Here is a 27,600-nt window from a genome sequence, read left to right on the forward strand (position 1 = left end):
CTAGCACCTATCAGATCCAATTGATCCAAGGAATTTATATATGAATGCTTATAGCTTCCATAGAGGTGTATGACGCTTCTGCTGTACCTCCCTCCGTATGTCTTGATTCTAGGGAAGTTAATCTCCGTACACTGAGTCTGACGGAGCTTGTATAGAAGTGCATTTAGGCTGGTATTCAGGCAATTGGTTATTAAGGGGTTAAAGGTATAATGTATGAGAATATTATTCCATGTAGATAAGCGAATCCCAGATAATAATCTCCTTCATACTCCTTCTTGTCCATTGTTTTAGGTAAGGTGTCAGCTGGAGAAGGCCGCCATGTACTTGCAGAGAGGGGACGTCGACTTGGACGTTACATTCAAGATTTGGGAATCGCTACCAGACAGTCCATGGCTCATGTTAAGGATCTTAAAACAGGTATCCACTCACTCAAACTGCATAAAGGTGCAGTAAACATTATCTCTGGATTTTAAAAAAGCGTATTTAAGGGGGTTTTCCTACCATAGTAAGTAAGGGCAAATCGCTGTTAGGTGGGGGTCAGACTGTTGGGACCACCACCTATTCTTAGAATGAAGGGGTCGCAGCATCCGTTCAGCCAAGACTTTTTCACAGTGTATTCCTGCACAGCGACGCTCCCAGCCACCTGCTCACTAACTCCACAACTTAAATGGTCTGTTTTGCTATTCCCTGCACAACAGGTGCCCAGCAGCACGACTGTGCAGGAGAAAAGCTGAAGGGTGCAGAGGTAGTCCAGATTGGTGAGCATCCTAGAGGTTGGACATGGGCTGGGGTCAGCACCTGGCGAATCCGGGCAAGTGCCACGGCCCACTTCCCTTGGGGGGCCCACTCGGCCGCCTGGTGCTGACGCTGCCATCATGGCCCCTCCAGGAGTGGAATCCCCGGCCGGAGTCTTGCCCAGACCTGGAGTACCGGAGCACCTGGAGTACCGGAGCAGAGCCTTTACTAGCGCTCTGCCTGGGACACTGCTCTTCTGCCGACATCACTGTCCATATATGGACAATGATGTCAGGGGCTTCCCCAGAGACAGAGTACCGGAGCTGAGTGCGCTGACCGGGACTTCAGGTTTGCTCCGGACATCACTATTCATATATGGACAGTGATGTCATGAGCAGAGCAGGAGTCCCAGGCAGAGTGCCAGTAGGGCTCTGCCCGGGACTATGGCTCTGGGGTGGTCCCTGACAACACTGTCCATACATGGACAGTGAAATCGCGGGCTTCTACTGAAGCGGAATCCCCAGCCATAGCGTAGGCAATGTTCTGATTGGGGATTCTACTCCTAGAGGGAGCCCCAAAGGCTTTACCTACAGGGAGGGGGGCTGTATGGCACTAGCAGAGAGGGGGGCTATAAACCCATTCAACCTATATATGATAAGATGGTAGGATGGGGATGAAGGGAAAACGATGCATGCATCAGTGTCAGATAACTAGGGTGGAGTGCACAGAGGGGCAAACAATATGATAATGTCTATGTCCCCAGGGCACACCACTATATTATCCTCTGGTAATAATTAATGCCTGTGGAATGAGTCTGTATAAGACTTATCCTACCATCTTATCATATATGGGTTGGATGGGTTTATCTATTATATGGGGTGTACTTTAATAGGGACCGTTCGCTCCATCCCTTTTGGGTATATTATACCTTTCTAAGCCGGCAATTTTAATACTGAATTTTAATAATTAAATATAATAGATCAGTCTTTTTCCCCATTTCTTTCCCTTCCCTTTCCATTTGTTTAATTGAATTTGGTGGTGTACATCAGGGCTAAATTGGAAGCAATAAAGGGTCCTCAAGAGGAATTTTTGTTACCCCCACAAATGAGCAGGTTTTAGCAATATGCCAAAACTTTCTATGGTAGGAATACCTTTAAAAGGAGCCATTTTATCATGTGAACATACCATAAATGGCTTTCACTGGAACTCCTTCATTGTGCCAGTGTCACGCGTGGCTAAGCTATCGCTCTGTACAAATACTGGATTCTTAGGCCTGGTTCCCACGTAGCGTAAACGCCGTGGAATATCCGTAACGGAGTTCTGTGCAGAAATTCCGCAGCATTTACAGTATCAGCAAAGTGGATGTGATTTAGAGAATCTCATGCCCGCGCTGCGAAAAAAAACAACGCAGCGTGAACGTTAATAAATTGACCTGCGGTGCGGAATTTAATTCGGCAGCATGTCAATTTATACGGCGTTTTTGTTGATTTCCCGTTGCGGGTTTTCCCCATTGAATTCATTGGGGATGCAAATCCTGCAACAGAAAACCCAGTGTTGCGACTTTGCGGCGTGTTCTCAGCCATTACACAAGAGATTTTTACACAAGAGTATTTGCAAAGTTGCTTACTTTATTATTTTAGATTCATTGGAGAAATAAAATAAAAAAATAATTACAGTAGTCCACATAGCCTTAAAGCTACAGTACGATCTGAATCTAGAGTAGAAGTGTTCATTGATGCGTGAGAGGATTTAGCAGGTCACATTTAAATATGTGATCTCCTTCTGTTTCATTTCAGCAGATATATCATCTGTAGTGTTGGAATTATAGAGATCTGCGCTTTCTGTCACCTTGTTCCATGCGGAGTGGAAGGACTGCGTGACATTTTTTGTTTGTTCGGGTTTCTGTGTAATATCTCCTCAGGTAGACGCATAACAGAGGTCTCAGTAATAATGTATAAAGTAGCACAATAAACACTCGCTTCCTGCGGTTTGTACTTTATGCAGCCGAGAACTCCCGCTGCTTTACCCAATAGTTCTGCCGCGCTGCCGGCCCGTCTATAGGTTATCGGAAATAATCACTGTCAAGACTATTTATTTTCCATCTCAGTCCGCCGAATATTTTGTTCTGCCTGCAATGTCTTTACATGTAAAGTGCGGTCTGTAGAGAAAAAGAAATGACCTTAACCCCTTAATGACCAGCCTATTTTACACCTTAATGACCAAGCCATTTTTTAAGTTTTTCCATCGTCGCATTCCAAGAGCTATAACGTTTTTCTTTTTGCGCCGACATAGCTGTATAAGGTCTTGTTTATTGCGGGAAAAGTTGTATTTTTTAATAGCACCATTTTGGGGTACTTATAATTTATTGATTACGTTTTATTAACCTTTTTTTGGGGGGGGGGGCAGAAAAAAACCTGACATTTCGGCCATCTTTTTTGCATCCTAAATCTACGCCGTTTACCGTGTGGTATAAATAACACAATAACTTTATTCAGCGGGTTGTTACGATTGCAACAATACCAAATTTGTATCGTTTTTGTATGTTTTACTACTTTTACACAGTAAAAACAGTTGTTTTTTTTCAAAATTATTTGTTTTTGTGTCTCCGTATTTGAAGAGCCGTAACTTTTTTTTTTTTTTTTTTCTGCCGATGCGGTTGTATGAGGGCTTTTTTTTTTGCGGGGCGACTTGAAGTTTTTATTGGTACCATTTTGGAGTAGATGCGACTTTTTTTTGTATAAACTCTTTTTATTATAGTAGACAAAAAGGCAATATCAGACATAAGAAAGAGGCATCCAATATGCAGGGTACATTAGCACTGTTTGCCAGTGAACACGAACAGCTCATTATAACATGACATTTCACATACCATGACGTCATTATTAATGTGTAGCAGCAATATATCAATCATACATGACTACTTATTTCAAGAACATCTATATGAACAAATAAACCACTGTGATCACAGCTCAGGCAAATTCTTATATCACGAGTAACAAAGTCACTACATTGAAATAAATCCCACTCTCTCTCAATATCTTGGGTTTAATCTATACAGGCTTCAAATATCAACCTATACTTCTAAATCTTATCCCTGTCGTCCAACCAGGGCTGCCAAACTTTCAGAAAGGAACTTCTATTTTTGTTTTCCAAACCCGCCAGTTCCCCCAGCCGACATATCTGGTGTAGTTTGGACATAAGGTGCTCACGTGAAGGGGGGGATGTCTCTTTCCACCTGGTAGGAATCAGTCATTTAGCTGCGGAGAGTATAAGGCTGGGTTCACACGACCACATTAACGTCCGTAATGGACGGACGTATTTCGGCCGGAAGTCCCGGACCGAACTCAGTGCAGGGAGCCGGGCTCCTAGCATCATAGTTATGTACGACGCTAGGAGTCCCTGCCTCTCCGTGGAACTACTGTCCCGTACTGAAAACATGATTACAGTACGGGACAGTTGTCCTGCAGCGAGGCAGGGACTCCTAGCGTCGTACATAACTATGATGCTAGGAGCCCGGCTCCCTGCACTGAGTTCGGTCCGGGACTTCCGGCCGAAATACGTCCGTCCATTACGGACGTTAATGTGCTCGTGTGAACCCAGCCTAAAAGTAGGGAGATTCCTAGAGGAAGGAGAAAAATCCCGAAGAGCCAACCAGAGTAAGAACAAGTTCCCTTGTGAGGGATATTGAAATAGAACACACCTCTGAAATCAAGGCTTCAACCTCCCTCCAAAAGCCCCGCACCTTCATACATGACCCCAGATATGAGCATTGCTCCCCACCTCCTTCTCACACCTCCAACAAGTATTTGATGGAGAAACTTGAATCTTATGTAAATATTCCGGCGTTCTATACACCTTGTGAGCGTTTTATATGAATTTTCCTGCATCCTGACACACCTGGAAAATCCATGCGAGTGCCGCAGAATGCTGGATCTCTCCCCCTCAGAAAAGACGCAACCCAATTCCTTCTCCCAAGCGAATATAAAGCTCGGGGTAGATACAGACGTGGAAGTGATCAGCTCTTTATATATCCTGGAGAGAGATTTTTTTAGGGAACGAAGTTAAGAAAGTATATTTCTCTAACCAAGTTGGGTCAGATTTCTGTACATCAGGAGATGTCATCAACTTCTGGCATGTAGAAGAAAAGTCCAGTACTTGCAGGCTGTAGAATATTCAGTACTCTATGCAATATCTCTGAAGAAGGCAGCTCTGCGGAGTCATGCCACTTTTTGATCACTTTTTATCACATTTTTTTTAAGGCAGGATTTACAGAAAACATTATTGCATTGTTTTTTATATTATTTTTTACGGCGTTCACCATGCGGGTTAAATAATGTAATAGATTTATAGTCGGGGTCGTTACGGACGCGGCGATACCAAATATGTGTAACTTTTTTACTTTATTTTATTTTTTTAATAGTAAAGCATTTTGTAAGGGGAAAAAGTGGGTTTTTCATTTTTTTCCACATTTTTTTTTAATTAACTTTATTCAACTTTTTTTAAAACTTTTTTACTAGTCCCATTAGGGGACTTTAATATGCGATTCTCCGATCGCTATTATAATACACTGCAATACTTTTGTATTGCAGTGTATTATTGCCTGTCCGTTTAAAACGGACAGGCATCTGCTAGGACATGCCTCCGGCATAGCCTAGCAGGCATTCACTACAGACAGACCTGGGGGCCTTTATTAGGCCCCCGGCTGCCATCAGAGACACAAACACTTGGTGATCTTATCGCCGGGTGCCGGTGGGATGAGAGGGAGCTCCCTCCCTCTCTCCAAAACCACTCAGATGCGGTGCACGCTATTGAGCGCCGCATCTGAGGGGTTAAACGGCGATGCCCCCAGCCCTCAGCTACCTCTGAGAGCAGGGAGATTTAATGCCTTTTTATTTATTCTGATGCAGCGCCGTGAAAAGGCGTTTGTATCAGAATAAGGCCCATTAGTGGCCACCGTGAAAAGGCGTATTGGCGGTCACTAACGGGTTAAAGGGGTTGTCCACTTGTTATTTTTTCTATTAATTTATATAATAGGAAATCTTACAGATTTCAAATTTACATGTATTTAAAATTCTGCTCACATACATTTCTTATATCAGTGCAGTTGTCGCTGTCTAAAAATAAAAAAATGGTAGAGCCCACAGATTTATCCATAAAAAATCACCCATAGGACAACAGAATGGACAGTCATGTGACCCACATCATGTGACCCCTGGCATCCAGGTATATAACAGGTGAGTAATAGATTATTGAGGAGCAGCATCTCATCGTCATGTCCGAGAGGAGCCGCTCCTACATTCTTCTCACTGTCTGTCGTGTGTGTTTTTTTTATTTATTTAACTTTATTACAACATCTCATAGAGACAAACAGACATTTTATAAATCATGTAGAGACAGTGAGAACAGGCACAGGGAATCAATTGTTTACCATTATTCCAATATTAGGCCCTGTTCACACAGAGTTTTGGGGCGCGTTTTTTGACGCAGAAACCGCGTCGCAAACCGTGCCAAAGAACGTCCGAAGATGCCTCACATTCATTTTAATGAGAAAGAAGCGTCATGCCTTTTCTTCAGGCGTTTCCATCTCTGACCTCGCATTGACATCAATGGGAGGCAGGGAAAACGGTTTTTGCTGCGTTTTATGCCCGCTCCAATTCTACAAATAAATAATAGAAAGGATGACGGTGTAAAAGTGAATTGGAGGGAATAAGTTCTCTGGTTGTTGGAGCGGTTCTCGGTTATCTTTCATGGCGTGCGTCGGTTTCAACGAATAAAAGGCCTATCGTTTTACACGACTTCCCTGGTGATAGTTTCATATTTGAGTATATACTGTATTTTTCGGACTATAAGACGCAGTTTTTAGCAAGAATAAATCTTGCTAAAAAGTCCCTGCGTCTTATAGTCGGCAGTCAAGGGACCCTGACCGCTCCTTACTTAACCCCTTCCCGACCCGTGATGTGTCGACATAACATGGAGCGGGGAGGGTATGATGTATGGCGCGGGCTCACGCGCTGAGCCCGCTCCATATACTGCATTTGTCAGCTGTGTTTTACAGCTGACACGCTGCTCCTAACGGCCAGGAACAGCGATGGCGCTGTTCCTGGCCGTTTAGCTAGTTAAATAGGGGTTTTCCCATGAAGGACATTTATGACATATCCACTGGCCCCCTAAACCCCGTTCTACCTTACCCGGCTTCGCTGTCTTCTTGCCACTTCCTGCTTACATGGTCGAGTTACGGAAACAGCGTAACCCGCTGAGCTACGCAGTTTCCGTAACTCCCATAGAACTGAATAGTAGTTATGGAAACAGCGTAGCGTGCTACCCTGCATCTGTAACTGCCATTCACTACTATGGAAGTTATGGAAACAACGTAGCTCAGCGAGTTACGCTGTTTCTGTAACATCCATTTATTGCAGTGTATTGTACCAGTGATCTAATGATGGCTGGTGCAAGTCCCCTAGGAGAACTGATAAAATGTGTAAAAAAAAAAAGTTAGATACATTTTCAGGAATGTAAAAAAAATGGTAAAAGTTGAAAAAAAAAACCTTTTCCCATTTTTCCCCAAGCACAATGTAAAAATAAAAAAATTGGTATCGCTGCGTCCGTAAAAGTTGGAAACTATTACAATATAGCATTATTTGAAAATTTGAAACACCAGAATCTTTGTTTTTTGGTGACCATAGCGCAAAAAAGAATGAAATAACAAGTGATAAAAAAATCGTATGTGCCAAAAAAATGGTGCTAATAAACTACAGCTCGACCCGTAAAAAATAAGCCCTCACACCGCTCAAACGATGGCAAAATATAAGTTATGGCTTTCAGAATGTGGTGAAACTGAACAAATTATTTTTTTGAACCAATAGTTTTTTCTTTGTAAAAGAAGTAAAATATGAATTTTTTTTCTATTTTCTGTTGTCTAAAACCTGGGTGCGTCTTATAGTCCGAAAAATACGGTAATTATTATGTGTGTGTGTATATATATCTATCACATTTATATACATAGAACTAAATCAAGGTGGAAAAGGTAATGGGCGCTTAGTGTATGTCTCAGAATTTATTCTTCAGGTCATGTTTTTCACTACGTTTATTGTGTACGTCAGTAAAGCTCCTGACATATGAGATAAACGCATCCATAGGGCTTTATTAGCCCAACAAAGGCCAAAAGTGTGTCCTTTTGGCCTCTGTCGGGCTGGCATACGTCGGTATACTATGTTTTTTATAGTAAACTACGCTATTCCATTCTACGGGATCCCGAAAAAAAATAAAAATGGAAGTCTTATCGGTGACGTATGCCATTGTATGGCTTACGTCACAGGCATACAATTAACGTATTAGTCAGGAAGCTACAGTAACGTCTCTGCCCATATATGAACAGTTATGTCAGTAGCTTCTTGATTCACAGGGGGCTTCAAAGCAGCCCCTTCATTGGGATTCAGACAGCATTCCCTCTCTGAATTCTGATACACTGCCCTGGTGACAACCAGTCTCGGGAAAAGCTCCTGACGTCACATATAAGAATAGTGACATCAGCAGCTTCCCCAGGACAGAGGGAAAGCAGACAACTCAGCAAGCGTATACCCTCGGCCACCCCTGCCGTCAAGCAACAGATGAGTGGAGGAATACCTGACCCTGCAGCTCCGTCCTTCACCGGGGGAACGTACAGCCTGGGGGTGAGCGCAGCACACCATGTCCACTCTCTGCCCAGGGGACTTTGGCCCTGGGGAAGCTCCTTACATCACTGCCCATTTACCTGACAGAACGCTCCAAAGAAGATGTGCAGTTATCACATAGGCCTCATAGTATAGGTGGAAGACCCAGCCAAGGTAGGAAATGTTATTAGATTATTAATCCTTTCTATGCCGTTTTACGGTTTTAACAAACACCTGAATTTACAATTTTTTTAAGAAATCATATTATACCCCAAACCCATATATTTTCTGTAGATAGATACTTGGCACATTGTAAAAATACTACCCAGCACTCTACAATCATGGACGCCATTATGCAATTTTGCATCAAAGCGTAACGTTTCGTCAAAAATGCACGTCACATCATGTTTGTGGCTACACGTCTGACCCAAGCAGAGACTGCGATGCTCAAAACCTCCTAAGAATAAAAGGTCAGGATGCGCAGAGTTACATAATCACCAGAACGGAAGAAACCAGAAATCTCTGTGATCCAAATGCCGGTAAACATTCGAGTCACGGAGGCACCGGCCGTGATAACGGTCATCGATATCACACTTTTCAATGCACTGGTTTTTCTACTTTGAAGTCGGTGGGGAAACATTTTTGACAAATTCATGGCAAAAGGAACATTTTAAAACAAGTGCGCATACACACTGCTCGGTATTTAATTGCATTGTGTGAATAGGTATAACGTCCACTGGGGATGTGGGCCCACTGGGCTACTCTGCCGTATAGAAGTAGCTGCCGGCCAGACAGGTATGGGACAGTCACTGGTAGATGGTACCTTGATTACAGGCTGGTGCCGGATTACTGGAAGCAGGCTTGTGTTGGGTCGCTGGAAGCAAGACAGGTCACGGACACTGGACTTAGAATGTAGGACTGGTCACGGACATTGGACACGGATACAGGACTGGTCACGGACACTGGACTCAGGATACAGTATAGTCACAGACACAGGTTTCAGGATACAGAACTTAGTCACGAACACAGGATACAGAACATAGTCACGGACACAGGAACCGAAACCTTCGCAGACTAACACTGGGTTAGTAACAATATTGCTCAGGCACTAGGTTAGTGGGCAGAGTTCCTTAAAGGGAAGGTGTCATGAATTATTTTTTTATCATATTGATTTTAGTATGATAATAAAATAAAATTTATTTATTTGTGTTCTTGTGTTCGACTTTTAACTTTTTTCTTACTTTTACTTCTCTATGGGGGCTGGCATTTTTTTCTCATCTCTGTATGTGTCAATTAACGACACATACAGAGATGGAATACGGCACATACATCCCCATAGAGAATGCGAACGGGAGCCGTTCCATTCTCTGCAGTGTACGCCGTCTGTGTGGGAACAGCGCATGCGCCCCTCCCACACAGACTAAAACGAAGCTCGTTAACAGAGTGAAATCCGGTGCCATTTTCATGTGGACCGGATGCCGCTGCCGGACAGTAAGATGACGACTTCCGGCCGCGGCTTCCGACCAGGCGCAAGGAATAGGAGCGGAGGCGGTGGCAGGAGCAGGTAATTTATAGAATACCTATGAATACATATATAGACAATAATACTAGAAGTGTAGATAACCATAGTACAAGTAAAGCACTAACCAATATCAAAAAAATATCTTTATTTGGAAAATATTTAAAAACATACATAGACTATCACATACATTATAAAACAACCCTAAATGAGTCAACCACAGACCACACCAAGACACCCCAACGTACGTTTCGCCGTCCGCTTTTTCAAGGGGCAGGTCATTTATGTTTGTGTATGTGCTGTGTGTATTATGTTTGTGTATGTTCGTGTGATACTGTCTGCTTAGCACTGTATCTAATCCTCCTACACTGTGCAGTCGCTCAGAAAATGGCGGCACACCGTGTAGGAGGATTGAGGATTCAACCCCCTCCTTCTCCTGGCACTAGCCAGAATAAGGGAGGGGGGATTGTGTGAGGACACTAGAGAGTGTGTGTCTAACCCAAATTTGCAGCATAAAGCAATGAGGTTGCTTTACCACAGTGACCATGCTGCAATTTCGGGAACTGCTCCCTCTAGTGACCAGCACATGGAAATGTGATAAATTAGAATCTAATTTATAATATTTCCTGACTTGTGAAAAAATTTAAAAAATTAAAACAATGTGTAATCACTTAAATAATAATAGTTTAACAAAAAAAACAAAAACAAAAATTCTAGCGACACATTCCCTTTAAATAGTCCAGGGTATCCAGGGATAGGCTGGGGACACTTTTACTGGTGCGCGTTGGCTATTTAAGAACAAGCACTAGCCCGCACCCTACGGGCACAGTCTGGTGGAGGAGAAGGCAGAGCGCGCCAGCGTCCCTGAAAAGGGAGACACCTACGGGGATGCACAGTCCTGCGGTCGCGGCTGCCGATAAGATGGGAATGCCGGTGGTCAGCGATCTTTAGAAACCTGATTCACTCCAGCAGCACATTCGCCCATTGTGGTACATTTTACTGCAGGTGCTAAAACAGTAAAAAAATTGTTAGGTTAAAAAAATTACTAATTTAAATCCGTATGTATCCTGACCTAATGCCGTATATACAAATATGACAATTTCCTTTTCTGTATAAACAACTCACAGGTGAAGTCTCTTGTTCTCTCTTTACTGTTACAATAATATACAGACACAATGCCAAGATTTTAAATATTTGCTCAGTCCATTAACCTGCTTATAAATTATACATATAGAAAGCTAAGCCAGGATGGGAGTCACCTCTTCAGAAATGATTCAGTCCCCTCGTAATGAAAAATTGATGGTTAAATAAAACTGGCATAATGCATTATCTCTATTAATATTTTATTGGCTGTAAATTTTTCTCGTATTTCCTTAGGACATGAGAAAAATGTTATAAGCATAATATACAAATGTGTTAATATATATATATATATATATATATATATATACACATACACACACACACACACACACACACATATATACACACACATATACACACACACACACACATATATATTCACACACACACACATATATATACACACACACACACACACAAACATATGCTAAATATGTGCATCTGTAATATAAACATATAAACCGGCGGGGGGGGGGGGGGGGTGGGGACAGATTTTGTTGAGTTTAGCTCAGTGGTGTACAAGTTGGTAGTGATTCTCCACAATACCCAAAATGCCCTTAAAAACAGTTGGGTTGGTCTGCTGGAAATATAAAATGGAGAAAAGTAATCTACTGTGATATGAACGGGTGTAATTGAGTTAAAAAAAAATAAAAAGCAGCTGTAATGGCGGGGTAGGGAGACAGACAGGTGAGCCCTAATCTACCCGCCACTCAGTCCCTGCCTACTTGCAACGGCCCGTCCTAAGCGACGGCGTACAACTGGGCGACGGTCCCTACGCTCACTAAGTGCACGACAGACAAGGGTACACAGAAGCTAAGGGAAATGGGGGGATATAGTGAACGAGCTGAGTCAAACCAGGAGTGGACGAGGTACAAAACGCAGTGCAGGAGAATAGTGAACGAGCCGAGTCAAACCAGGAGTGGACGAGGTACAAAACGCACAGCAGGAGAATAGTCAGTCAAGCCAGGGTCAATATGAAGCAGAAGACAAGTAGTAAGCAGCAGCAGCAGAGCCAGGAAACAGACTGAAAGAATCACAGGCAAAGGAGGAGCAGGAAGTGAAGGTATAAATAGACAGAGGGCGGGAGCTAGCTCCGTCCGGCCAGGCTGTGATAGGCTCTCCCACTCCTCAGCCTCCCCGACTGATTGGTGGAAGAAGGTGTCACTCGACCAGACTTAGGAGCAGGTGCAGAGTGAGTAACCACGGGCGTCGACACAGAAGCTGTGTCAGGCAGATCCTTTACAGCAGCATCGGGAGCATGTAGAAAATAAGAAAAAAAAATGAAATCATCAAAGTACTTTTAATAATAGAGAAAGATAACCCAAGTAAATACAAAATGCTGTTTTTAAATGATGATTTTATTTGTTGAGGAAAATTTCTGTTTAGCCCTACCTGGCCCTATAAAAAAAGTAATTGCCCCATTAGCTACTAAATCAACCAGTTAAACTAATTCAGTTGACAATTGGGTTCAATTTCACTAACCACTTCCAGGCATGATGACTGCCAGACTGCAGAACTTGTCTGTCAATGTTAATCCGGCTAGAAGGACTCAAAAAGCTGCACATGATGTCACGTCATAAAGAGATTCAAATACAGATGCCAAACAAAGTCATTGAAATCTACCAGTCCGGATAGGGTTACAATGCCATTGGTAAGGCTCTGGGACTCCAGCGAACCACAATGAGAGACATTATCTACAAATGGAGAAAACTTGGAACAGTGGTGAAAATTTCCAGGAGTGGCCGGTCTAGCAAAATTTCCTCAAGAGAGCATCAACGACTCATCTAGGAGGTCACAAAATAACTCAGACAAACATCTATAGAACTGCACGCCTCACCTACCTCAGTTAAAGTGTAGCTAAACGTTTGACAAACTTCTGACATGTCTCTATGTTTGGATTGGTGGGGGTCCGAACACTGATACCCCCCCACCAATCGCTAGAACGAAGCAGCTGAACTGCTCGTGTGGGCGCTCAGCCGCTTCGTGTCTGGTCGGCTTTTTCCGGAAATAAATGTATCGTGTACGGACTCAATAGAAAGTCTACGAGCCCGTACTCCGATACATCGGCTTTCCGGAAAAAGCCGAACAGACACGAAGCAGCTGAGCGCTCACACGAGCACTTCAGCTGCTTCTTTCTGGCGATTGTTGGAGGTCTCAGTGCTCGGACCCCCACCAATCCAAACTTCTGACATGTCACTATGACATGTCAGAAGTTTGTCGAACATTTTGCTACACTTTAAGGTCAATGTACACGACTCCATAATAAGAAAGACACTGGGCAAAAATGGCATCCATGGGAGAGTTGTAAGGCGCAAACCACTGCTGACCAAAGAGAACACAAAGGCTCATCTCACATTTGCCAAAAAAAATCTAGATTACCCGAAGACTTTTGGAATGTTCTGTGAGTCCGATTAGTCAAAGATGGAACTTTTTGGAAGACATGGGTCTCGTTACATCTGGTGTACAGCTATCACTGCATTCCACCATAAGAACATCATGCCAACAGTCATACATGGTGGTGGTAGGGTGATGGTCTGGGTCTTCTTTGCTTTTGCAGGACCTGGACGACTTGTCATAACCATAATAGATGGAACCATGAATTCTGCAATCGTGAATATCAGAAAATTCTGAGGGAGATTGTCCGCCCGTCAGTTCCTGACCTAAAGCCCGCTCGGTATGAGCGGGCTTAGCTTGTGAGCTTGATCCATACTCCTCTCCTTCCGCTATGAAATACATGTATGTCACTGTGCAGTATAAGTTAATTGGTTTGCTTTAGGTTCTGTCTACTCTGTGTTTTCTTGACAATTCTCTTGTTTTTTTGTTTTATTTTTGTGTCCCAATGCATGCAAAATAGAAAATGAATTAACTTTGCAATTGATCTTGATTAAAATTTCTCTGTTTATATCTACTATGAAGACCTACGCATCTCTATAACAGACTACAAACAAACCCGGTGTAGTCCGATCCTGCCGTCTAGTTCTTGCTAAGGCTTCGTTTACATCTGTGTCAGGGCTCCGTTCTGATGTTTCGTCTTAGCTTTCCGTTAGAACAGAACCCTGACTGACCATTGATTTCAATTGTGACGGATCCGGTGCAAATGGTTTACATTTGTTTCCGATGTGTAAGAGTTCCGTCGTTTTGACGGAAGCAATACTGTAGTCGACTACCGTATTGATTCCTTCAAAATGATGGAAGCCTTGCACAACGGAGACAAACGGAAACCATATGCACCGGATCCGTCACAATTGAAATCAATGGTGATGCAAACGGAAACCTATGGTTTCCATTTGTTTCAACCTTCTTGTTCCATTTGTTTCAGTCAGGGTTCCGTTCTGACGGAAAGCTCCAACTAAACGTCAGAACGGAGCCCTGACGCATATGTGAACGAAGCCTGACCACATTTTGTTGGTTACAAGAAGTAGGAGACAGATGGAAGTGAATTTGACTACAGAATCCAACTATGCAGTCTCTTGTTTGCAGTCTGTTACTATGGAGTTGCATAGGAGCTGTAAACCCAAAACGGTAGAATATTTTGAATCAAAACCTAGTGCAAAGATGCATTAGGACAATAAAAAAGGTGTACCTAGCCGTATTACATTATATATGTAGGGCACCATTTAGACTGTTGTTGACCTCCCTTCCTTAGGTAAGGAATTATTTACAGAACAATGTAGACAAAATGATGGTAAGGCTGTGTTCACATCACCATCTGCGTTCCGTTGAGGGGTTCCATCAGAAGTTTCCATCGGGTTAACCCCTCAGTGGAAAGCAAACGGAAACCTCCGCTTCCCTCACGATTGAACTCAATGGTGACGGAAACCTAGCTAATGGTTTCCGTCTGTCACCGTTGTGACAGGGTACCGTCGTTTTGACAGAAACTAACATCTGAGTCTGAATTGTAACTTCAATTAGGTTCACTGTGTGATTTCATGAGTGTCCTTACATATTAGATCTCGCTCGGATTTCTGAAATAAAAAGGCAATGGACACATTATTAAAGAGACAAATAGAGGGATAAAATGATTATGTACATGGGTTGGGATAATGGGTCTTGTGTATGTACTCCAGTGTTACTCCCCCAAGGAGATGTGCACCCTTTCGCTATTCTAGCTAAGAGTCTGCCTGTCTTATTCCCGTAGCGAAAATGTCCCCTTCGTATTTTTGGTGGTAAAGTTTCTCTCTCCTGTCTAGCCACATGTCAAAATCGGTCTTGGCCGATAGCCATTTAGCCTTAGTGTCTGCAGTGGGATCAGATAAAAGTGCACTGTAGGGAACCCTCACTGGCCTCTGTGTATTTTAGTGTTGCCCAGTGGGATATCAATTGACCCCTTAACCCCTTGAGTACCCAGCTCATTTTGGCCTTGAGGACCAGACCCATTTTTTCAAATCTGACATGTATCACTTTATGTGGTAATAACTCCGGAATGCTTTTACCTATCCAATTGATTCTGAGATTGTTTTCTCGTGACATATTGTACTTTAGTTTAGTGCAAAAATTGTCGATAAATTCATTGCTTATTTGTGAAAAACACCAACATTTAGCGAAAATATGAAGAAATTATGATTTTTCCAATTTTAAATGCATCTGCTTGTAAAACAGATGGTAATACCACACAAAATAGTTACCAATTAACATCTCCCATATGTCTACTTTATGTTTGCATCGTTTTTTGAACATCCTTTTATTTTTCTATGACCTCACAAGGCTTAGAACTTTAGCAGCAATTTCTCATATTTTTAAGAAAATTTCAAAAAGCGATTTTTTCAGGGACGAGTTCAGTTCTGAAGTGGTTTTGAGTGCCCTATATATTAGAAACCCCCATAAAACACCCCATTTTGAAAACTGCACCCCTCAAAGTATCCAAAAACAGCATTCAGAAAGTGTTTCAACCCTTTAGGCGTTTTACAGGAATTGAAGGAAAGTAGAGCTGACATTTTCAAATTTCATTTTTTTTTACAAAATTCATATGTAATACATTTTCTTCTGTACCACAGAAGGTTTTACCTGAGAAACGCAACTCAATATTTATTGCCCAGATTCTGCAGTTTTTAGAAATATCCCACACGTGGCCCTGGTGCGCTAATGGACTGAAACACAGGCCTCAGAAGCAAAGGAGCACCTCTTGGATTTTGGGGCCTCCTTTTTTCAGAATATATTTTAGGCACCATGTCAGGTTTGAAGAGGTCTTGTGGTGCCAAAACAGTGGAAACCCCCAAAAGTGACCCCCATTTTTTAAACTACACCCCTCAGGGAATTTATCTAGGGGTATAGTTAGCATTTTGACCCCACAGGTATTTTGCTATATTTTCTGGAGTTAGTCTGTGAAAATGAAAATCTACTTTTTTTCTGGAAAAACGTAAAAATTTCTAATTTTTGCAAGAAATAAAGGAGAGAAAGCACCCCAACATTTGTAAAGCAATTTCTCGCGATTACGGAAATACCCCATATGTGGTAATAAACTGCTGTTTGGACCCACAGCAGGGCTCAGAAGGGAAGGAGTGCCATTTGGATTTTGGAGCTCTGATTTTACTGGAATGGTTTTCAGTGCCGTGTCACATTTGCAACGCCCTGGAGGGACCTAAACAGTGGAATCCCCCCAAAAGTGACCCCATTTTGGAAACTATACCCCTCAAGGAATTTTTCTATTGGTATAGTTATCATTTTGACCCCACAGGTTTTTTGCTGAATTTATTGGAATTAGTCTGTGAAGATGAAAAGAGACTTTTTTTTGGAAAAAAACACAGAATTTTCTAATTTTTATAAGGAATAAAGGAGAAAAAGCACCTCAACATTTGTAAAGCAATTTCTCCTGATTACGGAAATACCCCATTATGTGGTAATAAACTGCTGTTTGGACCCATGGCAGGGCTCAGAAGGGACGGAGCACCATTTGGATTTTGCAGCTCAGATTTTACTGAATTGGTTTCTGGGGGCCATGTCGCATTTGCAGAGTCCCTGAAGTACCAGTACAGTAGAAATTCCCCAGATGTGATCCCAATTTGGAGACTATACCCCTGAAAGAATTAAATTAGAGGTGTAGTGAGCATTTTGAGCCCTCAGGTGTTTTATAGATTTTATTAGAAGTGGTCCGTGAAAATGAAAACATTTTTTTTTTCCAATAACCTGTAGCTTTAGCTCAGAATTTTTCATTTCCACAAGGAATACAGGAGAAAAGACACCCCAAAATGTGTTACACAATTTCTCCTGATTACGGAAATACCCCATATGTGGTTGTAAACGGTTATTTGGACATACGGCAAGGGTCTAAACGGAAAAAGTGCAATTTCGTTTTTGGAGTGGAGATTTTACAAAATTTGTTTTTGACGCCATGTTGCATTGCGCTGAGGTACGAGTACAGTGAAAACTCCCGAGAAGTGACCCCATTTAGGAAACTACACCCCTCAAGGAATTCATCTAGAAGTGTAGTGAGCATTTTGACCCCCAAAGGTTTTGCAGAAATTAGTGCACAGTGGATGTTGCAGATTGAAAATTGATATTTTCCACATATATGCTATTTCAGTTCCCAATGCGTTGGGCCCAGCTTGTACCACTGGAGACATACGCCCCATAAATTGTTAAGCGGTTCTCCAGAGTACGGTAATACCCCATATGTGGTCATAAACCTCTGTTTGGGCACACTGCCAGGCCCAGAAGGAGCGCCATTTGGCTTTTGGAGCGCAGATTTTGCTTGGTAGTAGTTTTGTTTAGTGTTTTACTGGTGTTTCAGTTTATAATGTGGGGGCATATGTAATCTGTGCGGAGTACATACATTTTTTGCGTGACACACTGTCGTTTTTATTGGTACCATGTTTGGCTACGCGCGACTTTTTGATCACTTTTTATTCCATTTTTTTGGAAACAACGTGACCAAAAAAGGAAATTCTGCCATTGTTTTTTATGGTATTTTTATTACGGTGTTCACCGTGCGGGATAAATAATATGATATTTTTTTAGGTCAGGCCGATACGAACGCGGCGATACCTATTATGTCTAGTTTTTGTCTTTTTTTTCATTTTTTTTCTAATTATAAAGGGCTTGGTCAGGGAAACAAGGCGATTATTGTTTTTATTACGTAAAACTTGTATTTATTTATTTATCTAAAACTTTTTTTTTACTTTTTTTCACTTTTTATTTTACACATACTAGGGGACTGGAAGATCTGATCTTCTGATCCCCTGCACAATACACTGCACTACTTCTGTATGTACTGATGTAGTGCTGTGTATTGTAACTGTCACTTTACAACTGACAGTTGAGCCTATTACGTCCTGCCTTGGGCAGGACCTAATAGGCTCCCGTACCTGGCAACCAGGAAGCCGTTGCTAGGCTTCCTGGTTGCCATTGCAACCATCAGAACCCCGCGATTTTTCGCGGGGGGGGGGCAATGGGGTGCAGAGGGAGCCCCCTCCCTCTGTATCAATCACTTAAATGCCGCTGTCGCTATTGACAGCGGCCTTTAAGGGGTTAAACTACAGCGATCGGAGAGGACAGTGATCGCTGTAGTTGCAGTGGGATGTCGGCTGTATATTACAGCCGACATCCGATGAAGATGGAGCGAGCACAGCTCCTGTGCCCGCTTCATCCTCAGGGCGTTACTATACGCCCATTTTCGGGAAGGGGTTAATAAAAAGTGTGTTTTTTTTTTTTACACTGCTTTCTCTGATCTCCTCACGTATCTCACAGAAGTGAGGAGATCAGAGAAAGTGACAGGAGCTTTCTCCTGCAGACGACGTCACAGACGGCTGTGATTGGTCAGTCTTCAGAGACTGACCAATCACAGCAATCGCCGGCATTGGGGACTGCTAATTGGTCCCCAGGCCAGTAGCAGAGACGGTTAGCTGTCAATGACAGCTGCCGCCGCTGTTCTGTCACTATGTGATTTCACATAGTGACAGTTTATTCCTGCGCCGTAATAGTACGTCGAAGGTACGCTGGAATAAGCGGCCAGCGACGTACTATTACGTCGAAGGTACGCAAGGGGTTAACATTGCTTTCGCTGTTGCCGCAAACAGGGAGGTGTTGTGTCTGTGAGAATAGTTGTTTCATTTGTGCAGAATAGTGAGAATAGTTGTCAAATTCGATTTCTGGCCACCATCCCCTCTGAAGTTCTAGGACTGTTTCATCTGTTGTTAGGGAGGTAGGGAATCTTCTTATGTGATCATTCCCTCCAGGGTGTATGTATTGAATGCAATAGATGTACCTCTGAGTACAAGAGCCTTTGACATGTTGGACCACTCCTGATGCGTGTGGGAATAATGGGAGTATTCCCTGCTATCAGGATGCAAAAGGCACCAGGCATCCCTAAACCCTGTGTCCTTCAACAGAGATGGCAGGGTGGATATGCGGGGAGGAGGGGTAGGTGATGAATGGGGGATCCACTTTGTTAGGGTGGAAATGTGTTACCTCTCCGAGTGTTTTATCAGTCAAGTGGTCGTCGGATCCTCAGTGAGTGGAATTGGCCTCTGCATGGATCTTGGCAGGTAGATTCACGGGCATTCTCCAATAAGGTGCAAAAAATTCTGGCAGAGGAAATGCTTCCTTGGAGAAGGATGTTCTGTGATCCCAGTGCTTCCTCTGCTTCCTCCTCCTACAGTGTTGGGGCATGCCCACGGACTCCGGCAGTGCAGTCTCACAGAAGTGTTGGATATTGCTGGATTTTACTGTGTGGGAGGCCTACTAGGTGGACGATGTTACATCTCAAGCGGTTCTCTATGTCAACAACCTTCTCAGTAAGCCATTTAGTTTCCTTCAGGGCCAGACGTGGGCGCTTTAGTGTTGAGTCGTGGGCGCCTTCCATCTTAGCACCCCGTTCGTCAAGTCTGGTGGAGTGCGAGGTTACTTCTTTCTGCAGGTGTGAGAGGGTGGTTTGCACCGTTACCTCAATCGTCTTTAGTATGTAGGGGGCGATTTGTTTTGTCCACCTCCATCACCAACGGTGAAAAGACTTTGTGATACTCAGTTTGGTGGACACGGAGCACGTTGCAGAGTCGGTGTCATCTACGATTTGTCTCATGGCCGGTTTATCGTGTTTTCCCGGGATTCAGTCTTTAAAGCGCTATGGAGCAATATAGCGTTTCATCAGTCAGCGGTCTGCTATTTGGGTCTCTTGTGAGGTCCACCTATGATGAGTTAGGTGCCAGTGCCTGGTAATCTTGCAGGTTTTAAGCTGACTATAGTGGGTGTCCTGTAGAATTTTATTTAAAAAAATGGTGAGTAATTGAATGTTATTCTTTATGGGACCAAATAAGCCGGCCATACTTATATGTAAATCATGAATCTTATAAATCATCACGGATTCTGTTCACATGGCGTTTCTGGCTAACGTTCGACCGATGCAACCGTATACCATACACTTGCAAGCATCTCCCATAGGGTCCCATATTAAAGAAAATATACTGTTCGGTATACATTTCTTTGTGAGATAGCGCTGTATTGTAAAGCCTAGTCAACTACGCTATTCAATACAGCTGAAAAAAAACATTCTGTCGAAACCCTTAGAAGTATGTCAGTGCAGTGCCGTCTAGGGATATGTTCAGGGGCTATGCGACCGCATACCTTTTTCAACTCCATTGCAAAACATATTCAACTACGTTTTACATTACAGAAGCTAATGGGACCCGAGGAATGCCCCGGGGAACATACACCAAACGTGAAACAAAAACTATATGTGAACACAGCCTACGAATGTAGCCATCTTTAACTTGACTCTGATAACTTGCTGCAGCGTGAGATCACACAACAAAAGCCATTGACAAGTCATTGGAAAAGTCAAGATAAGAGATCTAGCCACTGGGTATTTAATGCGTTAAAAGTCAAGGTAAAGACGGCTACAGCTGTATGATATCCCAGGACAGATATTTTTGGATAATAGTTGGTATACCTGTTCTGCTTAGTCTTTGACTTAGCGAAAAAAGAAAGAAAAATTATTTGTATAATACATACAGAGTTACAAAGAAATGTTGGAAAAAGGCATCATCAGAACTCCCTTCCCCTGCTCGCATTCTGGGCTCTAGTGACCAAGCAATTTTTTTCGTTTTTTCATCGGCACATCCGAAGACCTATAACTTTTTTATTTTCACGTGGACATGACCGTATGAGGACTTGTGAGATGAGTTGTATTTTTCAATGGTACCGTTTTGGGGTATGTAGAAATTTTTTATTCACTTTTTTGGGGGGTATAAAAAAAACAGCAATTTAGCCATTGTTCTATGCGTTTTACATTTACGCCGATTACTGTGCGGCGTAAATAACATGCTACCTTTATTCTATGGGTCGGTACGATTACGGCAACACCACATGTGTATAGATTTTTTTATGTTTTACGACTTTTGCAGAATAAAAACACTTTTGAACTAAAATAATTTTATTTTGTATCGTTGCTTTCCAAGAGCCATAACGTTTTTATTTTTCCGTCTGTCGCCATGTGAGGGCTTGTTTTTCGCGGGACTTCATTGCTACCATTTTGGGGTACATGGGACTTATTGATTAACCTTTTATTATTATTATTTTTGGGGGAATGGGAAAAAATAGCAATTTTGCCGTTGTTTTTTGCGTTTTTATTTATGGGGTTCACCTTGCAGTTTAAATAATATGATAACTTTATTTTTTGGGTCATTACGATTGCGGGGATACCATATATGTGTAGTTTTTATTTTTACACTTTTACTAAATAAAACCATTTATTTATGGCCAAAAAAATTGTTTTATTTTTCTTAATGTGCACCTTATTAATTTTAATTTCACATTAATTATTTTTTCAGTCTCAATAGGAGACTTCACTATGCGATATTTAGATTGCAGATATAATGCTTTGGTATACTTCGTATAACAAGAGCATTATTGAAAAAACAAGGGAAGTAATCCAGCGCTGAGTCCAGTTGTAAGTTTAAAAAGGAAGCGTTGTTCCCATCTTTATTGAAGTAATATTAAAAATCGTAGGGAGACGCAGTCCCAGAAAAATTGTGAGTAGGCAGTATGCCAGGCTGGGGCATACTGCCTACTCACAATTTTTCTGGGACTGCGTCTCCCTACGATTTTTAATATTACTTCAATAAAGATGGGAACAACGCTTCCTTTTTAAACTTACAACTGGACTCAGCGCTGGATTACTTCCCTTGTTTTTTCTATTATATACCGCCAGCCGTAGCGGGAATCCGAGCAGAGAGTCAGGAGACGCACATAACTGGTGAGCTGGAGGTTTCCTCCCCTATTTCTTCTTAAGAGCATTATTGCCTCTGGGACGTCCTAATAGATATGCAGCCAGGGCAGACCTGGGGGCCTTTGTTAGGCCCCCGGCTGACATGGCACTCCATTGGGCCGCCGATGGGTGACAGAGGGAGATCACTACCTCTGTAAACAACTTAAATGCAGTGGTCGCTGATGATCGCAGCATTTGAGGGGTTAAACGGCCACTTCGATCGCTACCGTTGGAGCAGGAGCCAGGCTGTCATTAGACAGCCGACCCTCGGCTCCAGCCACCACGGGAGACCCGTGCAGGACGTGGATTAGGCCGCCGTGAAAAGGTGGCGGCCTAGAATAAAGCCCATTAATGACCGCCGTGAAAAGGTGTATCGGTGGTCATTAAGGGGTTAACACAATTGTTTGTTGGGGTCTTGTCCCTTAGATGCAAATATACTGTGTATGAACAATTTGTCAATGACGTCTTTGTGGCTGCATAATAACTCACTGTGTTAGGGTATTTGGTCAACTCAGCTTTACAACATTTGTATATCTTTTCTATTACAGTACGGAAAATATGTGCCGTAAAAGTCTTTTAATCCAGATTTGGATTGCCTTGAGTTTGACCTAGTCCTACAGTATATCAGACCTATTGTTGCCCAATCCTAAATCGGTAGGAAATTGATTCTGTACATTTTAAATTCATGTAAGGATTGCTTATCGGAGCTAAAATCCAGACGCTCTTTTGGTACTTGTCACATTCAGCTGTCCTCCCTGAGGACCATATAATTTGCTTTCGCCTTGTTGATAGTAATGCTGGGTTCACACAAGCATGTTACGTCCGTAAAGGACGGAACGTATTTCGGCCGCAACTCCCGGACCGAACACAGTGCAGGGAGCCGGGCTCCTAGTATCATAGTTATGTACGACGCTAGGAGTCCCTGCCTCTCTGCAGGACAACTGTCCCGTACTGTAATCAGGTTTTCAGTACGGGACAGTAGTTCCACGGAGAGGCAGGGACTCCTAGCGTCGTACATAACTATGATACTAGGAGCCCGGCTTCCTGCAGTGTGTTCGGTCCGGGACTTGCGGCCGAAATACGTTCCGTCCTTTACGGACCGAACATGCTCGTGTGAACCCAGCCTAACAGAAGCTTTAGGTTGTTCTTTTGAAAGTGGTGCCCCTCTTGCCCTGCGGCTCAGTGGAATAACAGTAGGTTGGAATCCGGTCCCGGTTGCTCCAGTTTGACGACGCGCACTCTCGCTTCTGTTCCTTCCAGTTGGTCAGAATGGTTGGGCTGCAGCAAATCTTAGAGGAGAGCGGCTTCTGTCCCTTCTTGCTTCTATTTTACGCCTTGAAGGAGCTCTGGTTCGTCTCCCTGTGACGTCCTTTACATTTCTAGGATGTTTTCTGTCTCTTGCAGATGTTCTTTGAGAGGTCAGTCTTTCCCCAAGAATAATCTGACCTAAAAGAGTTCTTCAGTATAATTTTGACATAGACCAAGCCTGTTCTAGGAGATAGGTCCCATACACCATATGAATTCTGCGCAATGTCTATCTATCTATCTATCTATCTATCTATCTATCTATCTATCTATCTATCTATCTATCTATCTATCTATCTATCTATCTATCTATCTATCTAATCTATAGTGACATTTTAGTTATCACCTGATGATGTAGTGGCACCCATGTATCCTGTTGGAGGTTAGAACTTTTGTTCCCCACCACTGATAATGAATGGAAAAAATTCATAAAAGCGTGACTTACCTTTATTTATCTAGTCTTCTCAGCAATGTGTCGTTGTCAGTGTTGAGCTGACGCAGCTCTAGAAGAACTCATGGTAAGTTTCCAGTTGCTAATGTAAATAAGTGAGGATTAAGTCCTCACATGGCACCGATGGTAATGGGCCATTATGAAGGATTTAAAAAAAAATAGCTGGAAGTAAACACCAAATTGGAAATTAAAACTAGTTCACCCTTCCGTAGCCAAAATTAAGTCTCAGCTAAAGCGTCAACTCAACAAAATAGCGCTGATATCACTGTGCACAGGTGTTTCCTCGATTCTTTGGAACCTGTTCCCAAACACTGCACTGTGATATCACCACAGCCTCCTACGCCACGAAGGAGCTCTGGTTCGTCTCCCTGTGACATCCTCCACATTTTTAGAATGTTTTCTGTCTCTTGCAGATGTTCTTCTAGCAGATCTTCGTCTTTCCACAAGAATAGTCTGACCTTAACCCATTCAGGACACAGCCAATTTTTTCAAATCTGACATGTTTCACTTTATGTGGTAATAACTTCGGAATGCTTTTACCTATCCAAGCGATTCTGAGATTATTTTCTCGTGACACATTGGACTTTATGTTACTGGCAAAATTTGCTCGATCCATGAAGTATTTAATTGTGAAAAACACCAAAATGTAGCGAAAAATTAGCATTTTTCTAAATTTATATGTATCTGCTTGTAAGACAGGCAGTTATACCACACAAAATTGTTGCTAATTAACATCACCCACATGTCTACTTTAGATTGGCATCGTTTTTTGAACATCCTTTTATTTTTCTATGACATCACAAGGCTTAGAACTATAGCAGCAATTTCTCACATTATCAAGAAAATTTCAAAAGGCTATTTTTACAGGAACCAGTTCAGTTGTGAAGTGGATTTTAGGGCCTTATATATTAGAAACCCTCGATAAGTCACCCCATTTTAAAAACTTCACCCCTCAATGTATTCAAAACAGCATTTAGAAAGTTTCTTAACCCTTTAGATGTTTCACAGGAATTAAGGCAAAGTAGATGTGAAATTTTCAAATTTCTTTTTTTTTTTTGCAGAAATTCATTTTTCATCTATTTTTTCTGTAATGCAGAAAATTTTACCAGAGAAACGCAACTCAATATTTATTGCCCAGATACTGCAGTTTTTAGAAATACCCCACATGTGGCCCTAGTGCACTTATTGACTGAAGCACCGGCCTCAGAAACAAAGGAACACCTAGAGGATTTTGGGGCCTCCTTTTTATTAGAAAATATTTTAGGCACCATCTCGGGTCTGAAAGGCTCTTGCGGCGCCAAAACAGTGGAAATCCCCCCAAAGTGACCCCATTTTGTAAAACTATACCCGTTGAGGAAATTATCTAGGGGTATAGTGAGCATTTTGACACCGCAGGTTTTTTGCAGAAATTATTGGAAGTAGGCCGTGAAAATTAAAATCTACATTCTTTCAAAGAAAATGTAGGTTTAGCTAATTTTTTCTAATTTCCACATGGACTAAAAGGAGAAAATGCACCACTACTTTTGTAAAGCAATTTCTCCCGAGTAAAACAATACCCCGCATGTGGTCATAAACGGCTGTTTAGCTTTTGGAGCGTGGATTTTGCTTGTAGTAGTTTTGTTTGGAGTCTTACTTGTGTTTCAGTTTATAATGTGGTGGGTGCATGTAAGCCGGGCGGAGTATATAAGGGGCATAGTCAGGTGGTATAATAATGGGGTAAAAAAAAAACAATAAAATGATCCATAGATGTGTGCTACGCTGTGACACAATCCTTTCTGCACAGGCCGGTGTCGCACTAATAAATGGTCTTTACTTATTCCCCTTTTGGTCCACACTCGGCATCTTTGCAGTTTGAGGAATTTTGCTGGGAAGTGTTGTCCTGGTATAATACGGGCACCCTCACTTCCAGCAGATATGTTTGGGCCCTCCCCTTCCTGGTTCCCTAATTTTAGGGGCCTTGATAATTCGCCACTTGAAACAGAAGAAATGTTCCCCTCGGGCCGGCACAACTGCATATTTTTATTTCCTGGCTTATTGGAGCCTTAACTCATTTTATTTTTTCATAGACGTAGTGGTATGAGGGCTGTTTTTTTTTTTGTAGTTTTTATTGGTACCATTTTGGGGTACATGCGACTTTTTGATCACTTGTTATCCTTTTTTTTTTTGGGAGGCAAGGTGACCAAAAAACAGCAAATTCTGGCATATTTTTTAAATTCTTTTTATACAGCGTTCACCACGCATTATAAATTACATGTTACCTTTATTCTGCGGGTCAGTCCGATTCCGGTGATACCTAATTTATAGCACTTTTTATGTTTTACAACTTTTTGCACAATAAAATAACTTTTGTAAAGAGAATGGATTTTTTCTGTCGCCAAGTTGTGAGAGCCATAACGGTTTTAATTTTTTCGTCGACGGAGCTGTATGAGGGCTTGTTTTTAGCAAGACGAGTTATAGTTTTTATAGACACCATTTTTAGGTACATGCGACTTTTTGATCACTTTTTATTTACATTTTTGGAAGACAAAGTGACCAAAAAATAGCAATTATGTCAGTATTTTTTAGTTTTTTTTTACGGCGTTCACTGTGCGGAATAAATAACATAATATGTATGGCTTTATTATTTTTTTCAATAATAAATGACTTGATAAGGTAAAAAGGGCGATTGTGTTTTGTGTTATTATTTGAAACTTTTATTGTATTTTTTACAACTTTTATTTTTACTTTTTCAACACTTTTTTTTACACTTTTCTTTAGTCCCACTAGGGGACTTGAAGGTCCAACTGTTTGTTTGATGTTCTAATACATTGCACTACCTACAGTGAAGGAAATAAGTATTTGATCCCTTGCTGATTTTGTAAGTTTGCCCACTGTCAAAGACATGAACAGTCTAGAATTTTTAGGCTAGGTTAATTTTACCAATGAGAGATAGATTATATAAAAAAGAAAAACAGAAAATCACATAGTCACAATTATATATATTTATTTGCATTGTGCACAGAGAAATAAGTATTTGATCCCCTACCAACCATTAAGAGTTCAGCCTCCTCCAGACCAGTTACACGCTCCAAATCAACTTGGTGCCTGCATTAAAGACAGCTGTCTTACATGGTCACCTGTATAAAAGACTCCTGTCCACAGACTCAATGATCAGTCTGACTCTAACCTCTACAACATGGGCAAGACCAAAGAGCTTTCTAAGGATGTCAGGGACCAGATCATAGACCTGCACAAGGCTGGAATGGGCTACAAAACCATAAGTAAGACGCTGGGTGAGAAGGAGACAACTGTTGGTGCAATAGTAAGAAAATGGAAGACATACAAAATGACTGTCAATCGACATCGATCTTGGGCTCCATGCAAAATCTCACCTCGTGGGGTATCCTTGATCCTGAGGAAGGTGAGAGCTCAGCCGAAAACTACACTGGGGGAACTTGTTAATGATCTCAAGGCAGCTGGGACCACAGTCACCAAGAAAACCATTGGTAACACATTACGCCGTAATGGATTAAAATCCTGCAGTGCCCGCAAGGTCCCCCTGCTCAAGAAGGCACATGTACAGGCCCGTCTGAAGTTTGCAAATGAACATCTGGATGATTCG

General features: G+C 42.1%; 1 protein-coding gene and 1 long non-coding RNA gene across 3 annotated transcripts in view; one reads left to right on the forward strand and one right to left on the reverse strand.

Moving 5' to 3' along the window:
* PIWIL4 (piwi like RNA-mediated gene silencing 4) overlaps positions 1–27,600 on the forward strand; it is a 174,026-nt gene that overhangs the window by 40,802 nt on the left and 105,624 nt on the right. For both annotated transcript variants that reach the window (XM_075851489.1, XM_075851491.1), the window contains one exon: positions 292–417. In XM_075851489.1, the coding sequence (XP_075707604.1) occupies positions 292–417 (126 nt within the window). The remainder of the gene's footprint in view (positions 1–291; positions 418–27,600) is intronic.
* Positions 10,186–24,233, reverse strand: LOC142740426 (uncharacterized). The gene is made up of 3 exons (XR_012880657.1): positions 23,994–24,233; positions 19,450–20,230; positions 10,186–10,911 (listed from the first exon to the last, which is right to left on the reverse strand). It is a non-coding gene; the product is annotated as an uncharacterized LOC142740426 (long non-coding RNA).

Source organism: Rhinoderma darwinii, chromosome 2 (genome assembly GCF_050947455.1).
Source record: "Rhinoderma darwinii isolate aRhiDar2 chromosome 2, aRhiDar2.hap1, whole genome shotgun sequence".
Classification (NCBI taxonomy): Eukaryota; Metazoa; Chordata; class Amphibia; order Anura; family Rhinodermatidae; genus Rhinoderma; species Rhinoderma darwinii.